Source organism: Polypterus senegalus, chromosome 9 (genome assembly GCF_016835505.1).
Source record: "Polypterus senegalus isolate Bchr_013 chromosome 9, ASM1683550v1, whole genome shotgun sequence".
Taxonomy (NCBI): Eukaryota; Metazoa; Chordata; class Cladistia; order Polypteriformes; family Polypteridae; genus Polypterus; species Polypterus senegalus.
This window is the reverse complement of record NC_053162.1, coordinates 41600442-41616752: the sequence shown is the minus strand read 5'-3', so window position 1 is coordinate 41616752 and position 16311 is coordinate 41600442. Positions and strand designations below refer to the sequence as shown.

General features: G+C 37.7%; 1 protein-coding gene and 1 long non-coding RNA gene across 2 annotated transcripts in view; one reads left to right on the top strand and one right to left on the bottom strand.

Annotated features, from left to right (window-relative positions):
* LOC120535260 (cholesteryl ester transfer protein, plasma) overlaps nt 1–2984 on the top strand; it is a 69051-nt gene extending 66067 nt beyond the window's left edge. Inside the window, exons 15-16 of the mRNA XM_039762981.1 lie at nt 2665–2750; nt 2831–2984. Coding sequence (XP_039618915.1) covers nt 2665–2750; nt 2831–2905 — 161 coding nt within the window. The 3' untranslated portion in view covers nt 2906–2984. The remainder of the gene's footprint in view (nt 1–2664; nt 2751–2830) is intronic.
* Nucleotides 1–16311, bottom strand: part of LOC120535261 — a 35111-nt gene that overhangs the window by 16901 nt on the left and 1899 nt on the right. The window lies entirely within an intron of this gene.

Sequence of the window (16311 nt, the reverse complement as noted above, 5' to 3'; positions counted from 1 at the left end):
CTGATTAAAATAAATGGAACCTACTGTCAATATCTGTCCATTAACACTATCATGGAACTATAGCTAGTTGACAACAAAGGAAAAGAAGATAACACTAGTCGGGAGAAAATAAACTTCTGAGCGTCCACAGTCAGTTAAAAGAGACAAACTCAAAAGATAAAGTCAGACACAGTCACAGTCCTGCAGACCTTGGCTAAATGGATGTCCGCTCCTCCTTGGCCATGTGATAAGTCACTTATAACTCCTTTAACTCATACACTAAAACCCTATTGCACTCAGACTGGATTAATGGAAACCCGGATTAACCAGAAGCTATTTTTAAGGAACCAGTTTTTATTTAAAGTTACTAAATTGCAAAATGTTGACTAAATTGGGTACCAAGTTTTTGATTGCTTTCATATTTTTTTTTTCCGGCTTGAAACAATTTGCTTTGCCATCCCTAAATTGAGAACAGTTTCCCCCTAATCAATACAAAAAGCTTGCTCAGTTTTTTTTGTTGTTGCCATCTTCTGTTAACTCACACCACAATAAATACATATAGAGGTAAAAACAAAACAATAAAGGCAGGTAAAGAATCAGTGAAAGGTGTACGTGTGGACAATGCTAGCCGCACCTGTCGACTGAGCACAACAGCTACGTGACTGATTTGTCTTGCTGTAGCAGAGGAGAGGGCCTAATGAGTGAGTCACTTCTGAAGATGCCTCAGTTATTCTCCTGTCCGTCACTGATTATGTGTTACAGCACACCACCACATTTGCTCTTGTCCTGAGCAGCGGGCAGTTACTACAATATACACAAGCTAGCTGTACAGTAGTTTTTTTTTGTTATCCTCACTGCTATTATTTAAAATGTTGCTGTTAATACTGTACTGTAACAGCGCTGGCAAGGTGCATCATTCTGAGGTCGAGTCACCAACACTATGAACTGGTCTTCCACCATACAGGTGAACAGCTTCACAGCCACCTGCAGGAGAGCCTAGAAAAACTACAACCCTGCCAAAGTCCCAAATTAATTCCAATTAGTGCAACATCAGCTAATGGTTCCTTTAAGGATAATGAGATACCTAAAAAGGGTGATATAAAGAATAAGGATCCCATTAGCACATGGAGGCGGTTAGCATTGCTGCTATGTGGCTCTACATTATAAATTTCCAAAATTTTGAGATTTTGAATTGCAGAAAACCACTCATAAGTCTCAAATTTTTATAATTTTTTTCTGAAAGTTACAATTTTTCCCATGATAGAAAATTAAATCCTAATTAGTAAAAAATTCTTTATCATTGGCTTAGGATTAACAGGGTTTTACTTTATCATGTTAAACAATAAAAGAGAAATGAATGTCAATGATTAACATAAACAATTCATAGGACTATAAACTTTCATCACATCAAGTGAGATGAAGTAGAGGAACACAAAAACTCGAGCAGCGCCACCCCCCCAAAATAGATCTGTAGGATGACCACAGTCTGCTTGCACTCTGAAATACACTTATAATATGCATGGCTGCTATCCTCCCAAAGTTGCAATGATTTTGTGCTGGTGCCTTTGAGAGCTGTCTTTCTTAAACTCGATCTTGGGGTATGTTCTTCCCCTATTTCTTTGAGTTGAGATCTCAGTGATGCAGTCACCATAACTTCTTTTTATGTTTGGTTTCTCCAGCATTGAGAGTCTTTGTTAGACACTGGGAGACCTTTTTCTAAAAACAAGATCTAAGCATAATGAATAATGAAATAATGTTAATGTCTACCCACAAATAGACTTTAAACAACAAAACCACACAAACCAAGTTGTTGGGAAACATTGGTCAAGTTAAAGCAGCATGAACAACGTACTTCAACCACTCACTCAGACTCTTCCTCTACATGATGCAATGGGCTGAAACCAGTCAGTGATTAACATACTTCCATGTCTTCCATGACTCTAATAAATCAAATGCTGTGTGGAGCTTTGAAAACATCTTTACACAGGTTTCATTTCTAAAATCAAAATTATATTACAAATAAGATCCATGGATGTTGATTTCCTTTCTAATCAAGGTGTGTTCCATTTCCTCAGCAGGAAAAAAGTCCATCAGGTTTGTTTGTTTAGCTAAAGCTAAGCTGTCTTAAATAGAATAAGCAATGACTGAAGATGCCAGCAACTGTAAAGTTATATTACACAGCTTTATTAATAGATGGATGCATTTTTCCATGGTCGTGAGATATATAGTGTTCTATATAAACAGAACACTGTTATTAGTGTCTCATATTTATGTTAGGCAGTTGGCACACACACTTTGAATAATTCATTTTCAAGGCCCAGTCTGAGACTAGTATATCAATGTCCAAGGGACATGAATCCCAAAATATAAGTAGGTTAAAACATTCAAGTATATGAATATATACCCATTATTTATGGATCCATTTTCCATACTAATTTCAAGTGTATCAGGAATGTAAAAAATTCTTATGGCAGTAATGGTAAGAATCAGCATAGACTTTCTTTTCCAGTTCCAATAAATTACTGAACTTCATTTTGTTTTTGTCTAAAAGTGCTTAATTTACAAAAAAAACCCTCACAGTATGTAACAAGGCCTTTTCACATGTCTGAAAAATGGTTTCCTTTTCATTTTGCAGCCATGTCCTAAAGTGCTAATGTTTTTGTCCTCCTTACATGTCCAAATTAGATCTTGAAAATGGCTTAACAGAGCTGATGAACAGAAATGGACTTCACTTGTTCGAAATAATCAACCCTCAAGTTATAACAGAAAAGGTAACACAAAGTAAAAGGATCACAGTAACTCTCAGTATTAGCTGTACTGCAGCCTAACCTTTTATTGCTATATATCACAGGGATACATCATCATTCAGCTTGATTTTGGCTTTCCTCATCATCTGCTGGTGGACTTCCTCAAGAGAGCTTTATAGCCAAGCCATTTACTTGCCAAAGACTATTATATAGTGGCCTGGAATTTTGTTATTATTAGAATAAAATCTGTTATTCACATTTCTGTTCTAATTCATCTTTTGATTCATTTGACTCTATTATGCAGTGTGGCTAATTTACTTTAATTTGTCATCGAGACCTGAATTGTTGCACATCTAATAGATCCAAGATTTAAAAAATATAATGTCTTTGAAGTGGAGAACCCAGGATGAAAGCATGCAAAAACATTCTCAGGGTACAGGAGTGCCCACCTTATTCTTGCCAGGAAAATGGTTGCTAGCATTGGTTTAAATAACTTTTGAGTGTTTAAAACGTGGTTCTCAGTCAAGGATAGATGAGGCAGAAAGTGATGAGCTAGGAAAGGTCCGTTAATATTTACAAACAAGCTAATCTGGAAAAGCAGCTGAAGAAGTCATACAATTCTGTATTCCACTTCATGGAAAAGAAAATGACAGAGATGCAGCCCTACATAGAAAACTGTCCTTGTATAAAAGATGTGGATTGTCCTAGTGAGGAAAAAGAAAAAGTGATGACAGAATGAGTGACACGGGCAACAGTACTTTGTAGCGCAAAAACGTTTTGACTGCTCTTTTTTAAATTAAGTGCCTTCTAGAACTACTAGATGCCAAGGAGTTAAGTTTGTGTTAGGGTTCAAAAGGCACAGGACATCATATGAAATAAGGTGGTGTGGTGTCTCTCTGGTAAAAAAAAAAAAAAAATCAGTGGTGGTACTTGAAAGGTTGCTTGTTCAAATCTCAGTAGTGCCAGAAGGAATGCTACTTCATCGGGCCCTTGAGCAGGACCCCTTAACCTACAACTGCTCCAGAGGTGCTGCACAAATAGCTCAGAATCCCAAGCTTCTCTCTCCGTTTCTGGAGGGTAAGCTGGGGTATGCGAAAAATGACAAACAAACATAAGAAAATCTATATGGCAAATAAAGTGAATAATAATTATATAAGGCAACAAAAATGTATTTTGTAATCAGCAGAGGCCACAACACACCTATCTAAATTAGTTTCTCAAGCTGATTTCAGAGCTGCTTTCAGTCTTTTCCAGCCACGTCAACGTTTTGAGTTATGAGTAATGTTAGTTTACAGTGTACTTGCATGTATTTTTTATTTAAACATTAGTATCAATGAAGTAAATGTTTTAAAATCTTCAGTTCAAACTCAAACAGGCACACACTGTGGCACAGATGTGCTGAACAGTGTCAGTCAGCTATCACTGTTTCTTCAAAAATGCTTAGAGTAGGATTTTCTCGTGTACACTGTGTCTGAATTGTTGTGATACAGCATCCAGCAGTAGTTGGCCATCATACTCTCATTCCAGAAACCTTGGTAGATTAACTGAATGTCCTGGTGAAAATGTTCTCCTTGCTCGTGGACTCATCATACCAACATTTTCTGGAAAGAACTGGTGTGAATGTAAGAAGTGTATTTTAGATGACATGTGACAGTCCAGTTTCTGGTATGAATCAAGCAGATTCTAAGCTCCTTCCTTGTATGCAGGGGACTCTTGGCTACCCAGAAAGCTTTCACAGAGCCACTTGAATGTCTCCCAAGTTTCTAGTTTGGCTGAAGAGAGAGATTGTTAAAAACCGTCATCCTGCAAAACAGAATTGATCTGTGGAACTGTAAATAGCCCTTCCTTCATTTTTGCAGAGGTTTGGAAACCTCTCAACAATGTATTGAAAACCCAGTGAGTTCACTTTACCCATCCATGGCCTTTACAATGTTCTTCATCAAGCCTAGTTTGATATAGAGAGGTCTGATGGCAGAATCCAGGCTGGGATAAGCAATTTTGTGCTTAGTTTTAGCTGAGAATCTACTTGTGTTCATGCAGCAAAAATAGCAATCGTTCAGATGGTCTCGCAATTCCCTCCTCACAATAGGGATTGCAAATGGCATTGGTGCCTTTCACTGATTTAGCCAGTCAGGCAGACCATTGGAACAACTGGCACAGATGACATGTGGAGCCCAAGATTTATCCTGGTCACCAAGTGGACAATCGAAGTACAATATGTATATCTTCTTAAGATCTGCGATAATTGGGTTGCATTATGTTTCCGTTGTGAATGAACTATACACATAATAAAAAACTGTCTGGATGATTAATACAGGGTGGTCCAGATCTAATTATGCAATTTTCATTACGCTATAACTTATTAAGCTTATTACATAGAGAATTCACAAAAAATTATTTTTGTTGCCAATAGATGGCAGCACCTGCCCTGCATTCCAAAATGGCGGGGCGACAGTTGTCAGTCGAACAGCAATTCTTTTGTCTTGTATTGTTTTCCTGCATTGCACTAAAATTTGCATAATTAGATCTGGACCACCCTATACAATTTCTAGGCATAACAACAACTGAAATCAATCGCAGTTAATGCTGTCTGTAACATAAAAATACAGACAACTGTTATTAAATCCTGTAATATGTTTAGGCTAATTATAACAAATATCTCGCAATATATAATTAGCTTCATCACAAAAACTAGATGTGCTAGAGAAAAACTAAGCACAGACTTGAAATCAGCATGAAAAACACAACAAAACACACATAAAATTATCTCTAATAAAAACAACCTGTTGACCCATGTTATTCTTATTTAATTGTTTGCAAACCTTGCACTGTCCAATATGAACCTGGCTGCATAGTGGTTGAGATGGCAGCAAAACAGCCACACAGTGATGTGTTCAAACCTTGGTGGGTGTTAAGTTTGTATGTTTGGTTTTGTGGGTTCTCCTTTCACAACTTAAAGCCATGCAGTTCTAAATTCAATGTGCTGCTGTTTCATTTTAGGCCTTCATGGCAAGTACAGCGTATTTCCCTGGGCAGCAGGAGTCTTGAGGCTCACAATTTTTGTAATACTTAAACCTGTACTGCTGTGTTTTGGAGATGTCAACAGTGAGGAGAATTTCAATGATTTTATTAACTATTATGCTGACAAGTGTTGTTAAATAGTAACAGTAAGATTACAGTAGTGTGGCTGCACACCTTATCCTGCTGTGTCAACTGCACCCGATGAGTGAAAGAGCATCACACGGTGTGCCGTTATCTTTAATTGCCTGGCTGGGTTCTACCATCACCTTCATGAAATTTTAAACTCAAAGGAATGACATGATAGAAGAGAACTAGAGACATTTTTCTGCTTGTTTTGGGATTGTTTCAGTGTTCATATAGTTCCAAATGGTCACACCTTCCATGCCAAGGATTAAAACAAAGTAATGAAACATATTCCTTTTAATAACTGGCAGTCACTTGCATAAGTCATGCCCCAAGTTTGTCTGCTAGTGTACATTTCAGACACCACACAGGGTCGGTCCCTGACATAACTGGATTACGCACGTCAGTAACTAAACAATAAATTGATTTATGGATACTGGAGTTCATTATTGTGGTTTTTTGGTGTTGTGCAGAGGTTGATATTAAAGAATTAGTTTTTGACATTTATTGGTTTATTTTGGTCTGGCTTCTTTTTTGTGTGTTTGTGTGTGTGTGTGTGCCTAACTTTCTGTCTTTCGCTCTGTCAACTTTTATGAAATACCTCAAGGTATGTAAAATGTATGGTGTGGGATCACATGACTCATTAGCTATGCTGAATAATATAGAGACAGTTTTATATTTATAGTCTGAAATCTATTTTTGCAGAGAGACCCCTCCTTATTTTAACTGATAAGTCTGAAGGAGAACCTAATGACGATTCAAAATAATGTCTCCTTCATTTCAATAACCTCTCTAAAGAATTTATTGAGCCAGTTAATGTGGAGTTTTAATGCTTAGTTGTTTTGGATTGTTTCACAAAGTTCTCCTTTTTGTGGTTTTATCAAACAACACCACTACTTCCTGCCATCTAAAACTGAATTCTCTACAAAGTGAATTAGCTTAATAAGGGAGCATTGTGAGACAACGGGACATTTGTCTATTTATATCATCCCATGAGAAGTCAAGCAAAATTACACCTTTTACTGGCTAACTAAAAAGATTACAATATGCAAACTTTCAAGACAACTCAGGCCCTTTGTAACCCTGCCTGAAGAAGGAGCCTGAGATGCCTCAAAAGCTTGCATATTGTAATCTTTTTAGTTAGCCAATAAAAGATGCAATTTGGCTTGACTTCTCATTGCATTCACAATGGCTAGCCTAGTACAACACCCTACCACTATACCATCCCATTAAATCAAACATTTTGAAATAATCATGTAGATCGGTGCTATAATGCCTAACTGAGTCATGTCAAATAACAGATATTTGTTTAAACCCATGCATGCATTACCACACCAGTGTTGTCTAGTCCTGGAGAACACTTCTGTCCATCTGAGGTCGCACTCACTTGCATGCCCACAGTCACCCTTTCAGATAATAGCACGTCTTTGAATGAAAAACAGGACCAGAGAATCTGACATGGACATTAATTAAAAGCATCTTCTCTTAGTTTTAAACAGTGGGCTATGTACAGGTACTGTATGTATGGCCTACCTAAATGTTCCTTCAATTACATCTGAATAATATTGGGGAATAATATCTGTCTATGCTTTCTCTGTATCAGATGGCTGATTGCTCCTAACTATAAGCTCAATTACGTTGTGTTGTTCAATGCCAAAAATCACCTCTACAGTCAGGATAGCCCTTGACAGCTATATGGACTCTATGTCACAGTAATCTGTGTTGGCTTCTGCTGGCTCAGATACTCTTTTAACAGGCCAGGTGCCCAGATGTAGTGTCGAGCTGTGTGTCTTTCAGACTGGACACCACATTTCCAGTACCACTTTGGTATGGTGGCCATTACAAAAATTTCACCATATAAAATAAAAGTTGATTGTTTGTTCACTGTGTTGGTATTGAACACCAAGCTCTCACTGGTGGAAACCTCGTCAGACCAGACAGTCTCCTCACTAGCCCAAGACACACCAGTTCAGGAGTGTGCCCTCATGTGGCCCTCTGCTAGACTGACCTGCTAACACTGAGCATTCTTCTCCTTCCTGACGTCTTTCTCACCGCACAGCAGGATTTTCTATTATTACTGGCTGAAGGCCAACCTTTTGAGGCCATGTGTCCCAATTACACTTAAAATTCACACTTAAAATTAATCTCAAAACATGAAACCATAACCCTTAATCAACTGAAATTCTGAATCAATTAAGCAATATATATATTATTATGGGCCTTTCACAAAAAGCATCACAATAACTTCAATCAAGAGAATACAATTATGTAATGAAATATATTATTATTTTGACCTCAGACACCTTTCATACTGTTATACCCACAGACCTATGGCGCAGCTCGTGCTGCTGATTATGACAATGCACTTAATGCAGTACAGCATGAAACCATTAAGCCTAAATCTGAAATAGCCAAGCCAGGTTGATCCAAATTTTCAGTTTGCCTACTTGGGCTCTACAAAAAACTCACTGAGCAAATTATGAGGAACATCTGAACACCTGTTTTTCCATGCAATTATGTAATCGCCTTGTCATGTGGTAGCAATATAATATATAAAATCATGCAGAAACAGGTCAGGAGCTTCAGATAGCATTCACATCAACCAGCAGAATTGGGAAATAATGTGATATCAGTGATTTTGACCTTGGCATGATTGCTGGTGCCAGACATGCAAGTATGAGAATTTCAGTAACTGCTGATTTCCTGGGATTTTCACTGTACAACAGTCTTTAGAGTTTACTCAGAATGGTGCAAAAATAATAAAAAAAATCCATTTAGTGGCAGTTCTAGGCATGGAAATGCCATGCTGAAAAGAGAGGTCAGAGAAGAATGGCCAAACTGGTTCAAGTTGACAGAAAGGCTACGGTAACTCAGATAACAACTCTGTAAAACTGTGGTGGGCAGAAAAGCATGGCAGAATACACAACACATTGAACCTTGAGGCGGATGAGCAAAAACAGAAAGATACCAAGTTGGCTTCCATTCCTGTCAGCCAAGATTAGGAAACTGAGGCTGCAGTAGGCACCAGACTCACCAAAACTGGACAGATGAAGACAGAAAAAATGAAGCCTGATCTGATGAATCTCAATTTCAGCTGTAGCACACAGGTGGTAAGGGCAGAATTTGACATCCACCACATGAAACCATGCACCTAATCTGATTTGTGTCCAGGGTGCCCAACTCGCACACACCCAGGCCACATCATAGATGCCATATAAAATGTTATACCCTCAGCGGGTGTTTTGCTACGGTTCGCTCCTCTCTGCAACCTTGTCAGCTATACTACCAGCGTCAAGTCTAAATGGAACTCATAGAAACAGAACACAGAGGCGGTGGATAAAATTTTGGTCCCCCTGAGTAATGATATAATTCCAGGGGTCTTTGAGTGCCCATGTAACATGTGAGCACCCTGAACCACACAGTGATTTTACCCATTTTAAAAAACTTTTTTGATCCACACATTCTCTTTTGTATGTCCCACCACCTAACTGCCATTTGTACTTCCTGGTCATGGCATTCACGCGAAGAGCACAAAGCTGATAGAACTCATGATGAATTATATAATACTGTATTATAATACTGCAAAATAACAAACCTGGCTTATTTCAGCATTGCCTTGTGTTGAGATTGTCAAGTATGTCTTTTATTTGGGCTGACAATGATTAGTATCGATGATCAGCTTTGTCTTGGAGTGGGTATTGCACATACTTTTAGAGACCAGTTTCCATCTTCTTATACTTTCAGAGCATTTCCCACCAGTCAACGAGGTTTCAAAATGCCTGTGTTCAAATGATCAGAATTTACTTTTAAAGTTACACATCTGCTAAACATAAACATGCGAAAATATGGCCATTGGAAATAATTTGTGATTTAGTGTCAGCAACATCCAGCCCCTCCTGAAACATTTGGCATTGTCCCATTCTAAAGGCTTCTGCGATTAAAAAAAACAATCGCCAATCTCTTCTGTGTCCGAGAACAGTTAAAGTCAGCATCAAGGCAGAACCATTATTAGCAGTCTGAACACTGTAATTATTGACTCATTTCCATTTTTGTGTAAATGCTGGTCGTGTTATTAAGGAGTTTTTGCGGTACTTATTTATTACTGAAAGCAAAACGTGTATTGTGTTTTTCACCAATTTCAAACTCTTTATGTAATCGTAATGCAAATTATGGTTGTGCAAATGATGTAGTATATGCTATATATTAAGCTCCTATAAAGATTGTGGGTGATGTCCTAAATAAAAATAAACATCGGCGTTTAGCTGAATAACACACACACAATTTGGCACTGACTAGCTGCAGGGGTTGAGAGAATGGGGCCTTAACATCTTGTCAGGCACAGGTTTCCTTTGACTTAAGGTCGGTCCGTCTCTGAAGCCACTCCTGTGTAACAGAGGTCGTCAGCCTGTTTTCCTCAAGCTTCAGTGAGGAGAAACTTCATTTACAGGCAACATTGGTTACAGGCAAGGACAGCAGAAAAACATTGTAGTCAACGCCAATGACATGATGGGCATATTCTTTGTTTTAAGCCTTTTTAACTGCATTCAGCATGTTTACCTGACCTACATATCCTCAGATACCTCAAAACCATAGCAGCATGTGTTCATGTATTTATTTATTTTGCAAGACAGCAAATTCAAAAAGTTTTATGTCTTAATCTGAAAAAGCATGTTGTGCTCTACAAGAAAAGAGGTCACCCTGAACCACTGCTGTCATAGTAATTTTTTTTGCAAACTTTCCTGTCGCTGTGTTAAGAAACACATTGAAATGCCCCTGCAGCCCTCTATCCACCTTGCCTCTGTAAATGATGTGCTCACTTAATAAATACAAAACAATCATGCATTTCACAAAATTACTGCAGTTTTTACTCATCGATTAAAACTGATAAACTGCATATCACAATTAATGTTTTTTCATTTTTTTTAGAAATTACTTTAGCAAGAAGTAAGTTATACTGTATATATATAAATATATGTATATAATGCCCTAGTAACAAATAGTAACACCTGAACTTGTCTTAAACAACTTGTCTTGTGCAGTTGTTTAAACCATCCAGCTGGCTGTGGAAAAATCGTTGTTATAATTAGCGCAAAGATCTAATGTAACACTATTTTAACAATTATAAGGCAAAGGTAAACCTTTATGTACTGACAAAAAATTAGTTTTGAGTGTTTTCTTTTTTGGGGTCATCCTCCATTTCGTCTTGAAATGTGCCAAGATTTACACGCGTGGCATGCTTGAACTGACGGAATCATCAACGAATGGGGTTCAGAAAAGAATAGTGAAAAATGGAAAGTTTCTTTTTTTATCACTGAGATACTGTATTGCCAAAACAATCGACATAAACATGGATTTCCGGAATATTGTGAATCGCCTGGAGAAAACACTGATTTTCCGGAGACTTTCTGAGCTTCCAGGAGTTTTGTGGTGTCTGATTACCTGCACTTAATGTCATTGTAGATTTCAATAAATCTGTTATTTTTGCTAACATGCATGGCTTGCTTTATTCTTCCTCTTTTTCTTCTCATCTTGGCTATTTTCTCTTCAGCGCATATCCCTTTAATCCACTAGTTTATTCTGTCCATATGTCAAGTGTTGTGTAAAATTTAGATCCATGTTAAAATCAGTCCCTTGCGCTGTATACGCATGCGTGATGTGTTCAAGCCTGTCTTTCTTATGTAAAATTCTAGAGAAGGCAGTCATTATGCAGCTTAATGATCACCTCAATAAACATGCCATTCTGGATAAGTTTCAGTTGGGTTTCAGAACAAATCACAGTACAGAAATTGCACTCGTTAAAGTAGTAAATGACTTGTGTGTAAATGCAGACAGAGGCCGTTTATCTGTTCTCATCCTCTTAGATCAGAGTGCCGCATTTGATACCATCAATCACAATATTCTTAGAAATCGCCTTAGTCAATGGGTGGGCCTCTCTGGCAGTGTCTTAAATTGGTTTGAATCCTACCTGACAGGCAGAAAATTCTTTGTTAGTTGTGGTAATTATACTTCAAAGACACGTGATATTCTATATGGTGTTCCACAAGGCTCTATCCTGGGTTGGCGGCTCTTTTCGATTTACATGCTTCCGTTAGGTCAGATTATCTCGGGGCATAACGTGACCTACCACAGCTATGCTAATGACACAAGCTGTATTTATCAATGGCACCTGATGACCCCGACACTCTTGATTCACTGACACAACGTCTCACTTGTGTTTCCGAATGGATGAGTAGTAATTTTCTCAAACTAAATAAAGAGAAAACAGAAATTTTAGTGATTGGCAATAATGAGGTTATTAGAAATAAATTTGATGCATTAGGATTAAAAGACAAGACTGAGGTAAAGAATTTAGGGGTAACTATTGACTATGACCTGAATTTTAAATCACATATTAATCAGATTACTAGGGCAACATTTTTTCACTTAAGAAATATAGTAAAAGTTAGACCTCTTATAGCATTGCAAGATGCTGAAAAATGAGTTCACGCTTTTGTTTTTAGTCAAATAGATTACTATAACACACTCCTCTCAGGGCTACCAAAAAAAGACATCAATCGATTGCAACTAGTGCAAAATGCAGCTGCTAGAATCGTAACTTGGAAAAGAAAATCCGAGCACATCACCACAGTTTTGATGTCACTACACTGGTTACCTGTGTCATTTAGAATTGACTTTAAAATACTGCTTATGGTTCACAAAGCCTTAAATAATCTCGCTCCATCCAATATTTCAGAATGTCTTACACCTTGCACTCCAAGCCGTAACCTTAGATCTTCAAATAAGTGTCTACTTAGAATTCCAAGAGCTACAATTAAAAGAAGTGGTGAGGCAGCCTTCTGCTGTTACGCAGCTAAAATCTGGAATAGCTTGCCAATAAGAATTCGCCAGGCTAATACAGTGGAGCACTTTAAAACACTGCTGAAAACTCATTACTTTGACATGGCTTTCTCATAGCTTCATCTTAGTTAAATCCTGATGCTCTGTATATTCATTTAATCATCATTATTGTTCATGGTGGCATCAAAATCCGTACAAACCCCTACTTTCTCTTCTTTTCTTTTTCCGGTTTTCTGTGGTGGCGATCTGTGCCACCACCACCTGATCAAAGCACCCTGATGTACTTACATTGAAGGATTAAAGGCCAGAAGTCCACATGACCATCATTATCAAATTCTTCCATGAGAACCCTGAATACAATGAGGACTGATTGAGGTCATTTATGTTAAGTAGAATGCCTAGAAGAGGCTGGGTGGTCTCGTGGCCTGGAACCCCTGCAGATTTTATTTTTTTTCTCCAGCTGTCTGGAGTTTTTTTGTTTTTTCTGGCCATCGGACCTAAATTTTATTCTATGTTAATTAGTGTTCCCTAATTTTAATTATTTATTTTGTGTTTTTTCTCTTTCTTCATCATGTAAAGCACTTTGAGCTACATTGTTTGTATGAAAATGTGCTATATAAATAAATGTTGTTGTTCAGTTTGGGAAAAGAATTGAACATGGCGCAAGCCAAATGTGTTCATACGAGCCCCTGATGGCCAGTTAGCAGTCCAGGCTGCTGCTAGTATTGCAATTTTATGGAGAACGTTTTCTTGGCACACTTTGAGCCAGTTAATACCTAACAATCATTACTTGGAAGCCAAGGCCTATTTGAATAATGTTACTAACCATGTGCATCCCTTCATTTCTACAATCAACTACAATTTATATTTTAGTGGCTTCCAGCATGATAATGCATCATGTCACAATGCAAAACTCATCTCAAACTGGTTTTATGAACATGACAAAGAGTTCGGTGTTCTTCAGTAATCTCTCCAGTTGCTATTGGAGCATGTGGAATGGGAGATTCGCAGTATGATTGTGCATCTGCACAATCACTGTGATGCAAACATAATAACATGATATAGAATCTCAAGGGGATTTTGTGGAATCCATGCCACGAAGAACTGAGGCTGTTATGAGAACAAAATGAGGCCCTACCCAGAATTACCATAGTGCCCCTGTAATAATTTGCTTAGTGAATGTACTCCTTACTAACTGCTAGCTTCCTACACAATTGTGACAAGTAAAAAGCCTTGGCTTGTTAGCATAATTCTCAGTAGATGGTAGCCAGTATAAAGAATAGCCAGACACTTTACTCCGAGAGCTAAAACAGTTCACTAGGCACCTCGTGCATCGATCTGGCCCAACCTGTTCTCTGATCAAGGAAATGCGGCAAAGATGCGCTCCGCCCCAGGTCGTCCTGGCTCGCTAACCCAATCAGGTACAGTTGCAAATGTAAATAACAAGAGGTAGTATCAACATAAAAGACCCAAACAATAAGTAAGTAACATAGCTGTAATACGAACGCAGGGCTTTCTAACTATTACCAAAATGATAAATGACATCCTACAATATTTCCAAAATAATCAGTGACAGCTTACACTATCTTTATTACGGATGTTTTGATAAATGCAGTGACCCCTGAAAATCACATTCCCTAGTACGTTTGGCACGGCTCTGTATTTTTCACTTCACCTGCACGAAAAGGTAAGCTGAGCATTTTATAGAACATAGCATGTAAACTTTCTCATAATAGGTAAAGCATAAATCAAGCAAAAATTTTAGCACTGAAAGTGGTGGCTCTGAGGCTAAGGATCTTCGCTGGTATCCCGAAGGTTGCTGGTTCAAATCCCTGTTACTGCCAAAAAGAGATCCTACTCTGCTGGGCCCTTGAGCAAGACCCTTAACCTTCAATTGCTCCAGGGGTGCTGTACAATGGCAGACCCTGTACTCTGACCCCAAGGGGTATGCGAAAACTAACAAATTCCTAATACAAGAAATTGTATAAGGCAAAATAAAGAACAAAAAAAATTAGTTTGACCGTGTTGCAGATACTAATTGTCTTCTAGGACGCAGTCTCCTCAATAATATGCAGGCGAGGGCCACTGGGTAGGCACTGCAGCAACAGATGACGTCTGACAAGATGTTTTATTATGCAAACAGTTGATGGCTCAGTTTATAGTCTGGCTGGTTTTCTGCTCTTGGTCTGACTCCGCTCACCTCTGTTTACATTCGCAGCTATCTGGTTGTGCTACACTAACAATGCTGACATATGGGACACCGCACACCGCAGCTAGGGAATGGATGGCGGCTGTTTCATCTTTTAAATTGTCTGTCTGTATAGTTAATTCCTATACAAGCACACCCTTGCGTTCACTCGTAAGATGTCTTTTAATATTCTATTTACGTCTTTGTTATTTTATTGGGCTGAAATCTACTATCATTTGTACTTTCTGTTAGTATTCATGAAGGGTATATCAAATAAAATACATCTTATTGATGTTCTGATTTGGAGTTTCCTGTCAAGATGAACACATCATGCCTTTTTAAATTTTTTGTAATAAAATGTATATTTCCACAACCTGTATCAGAAACTAACACACAAAAATTAAAGAAAAAAGGCAATTTCATTGGTGTGTATTTTATACTGCAGTCTGTTTGTCTTCACCGAATCTACAGCAACATGTAAAAAAAAAGAGAAACACAACACATTACCTTCTCAAATATGCTTAATCCAATTAAGAGTTGTGAAAAATCGCATAAATATATTAGAATTACTAGAATAATATTGTCAGTGACCCCCATCCAGAGTTGTTCCCCTGCCTTTTGTTTCATTCATTTCATTGTTATTTTCTATTATATTATGCTACGCTAGCAGTTTAAACTGTTAGGCCTGTCTGAATGCTGTTAGAATCGAAACATTCCAGAGAATGAAGTAAGAAATGAATATTAGCTATGTGATACATATTATAAAATATGCTCTGTTATTTAAATACAGTATTCATTTATTATTATGATATAAATTTGCATGAATCTAATTAAACAACTTTAATGAGATTCATGCAAATTTAGATCATGATTCTGACATTGTGGCATGTCCAGTTTGTATAACTTAATCTGAACTCTAAATTTAAACAGAACTTTTCATAGAAATCATTCTGCTAAATTAGTTTAACCTTGTTTCTGTGAAATGTACTCCTGTGTCGTTCATAAAGTGTCGAGTGACGTTACTCTATATAAATGATCTTTGTGAAGGAGACTTATTAAGTTACAATATTACATCTCAAATTATTCTTACAATTTGCATAATAACCCCCAAATTATGGTCAGCAACGCATTTAAGGCTTAAAAGATTGTGCACCCCCGATAATTTGTCAGAAGTAATTTGAGATGGCATTCATGGCCTTTGTTCACTGGGATTACATCGTTTTCTTTTATAAATAGTTAAAAATAAAAGTCCAGGCTCTATTGCAAGCGATTACTCAAGTGATTTGTTGAAACTTCCTTGTGAAGTGCTCATATATTTTAGCGCTCGGTTGCTTCCTCGCACTGATTTTTGCCTTCTGACAGCCCCTTAATATTGCCAGTCCTATAAACCATCTATCCATTTTGCTAGCTCGCTCA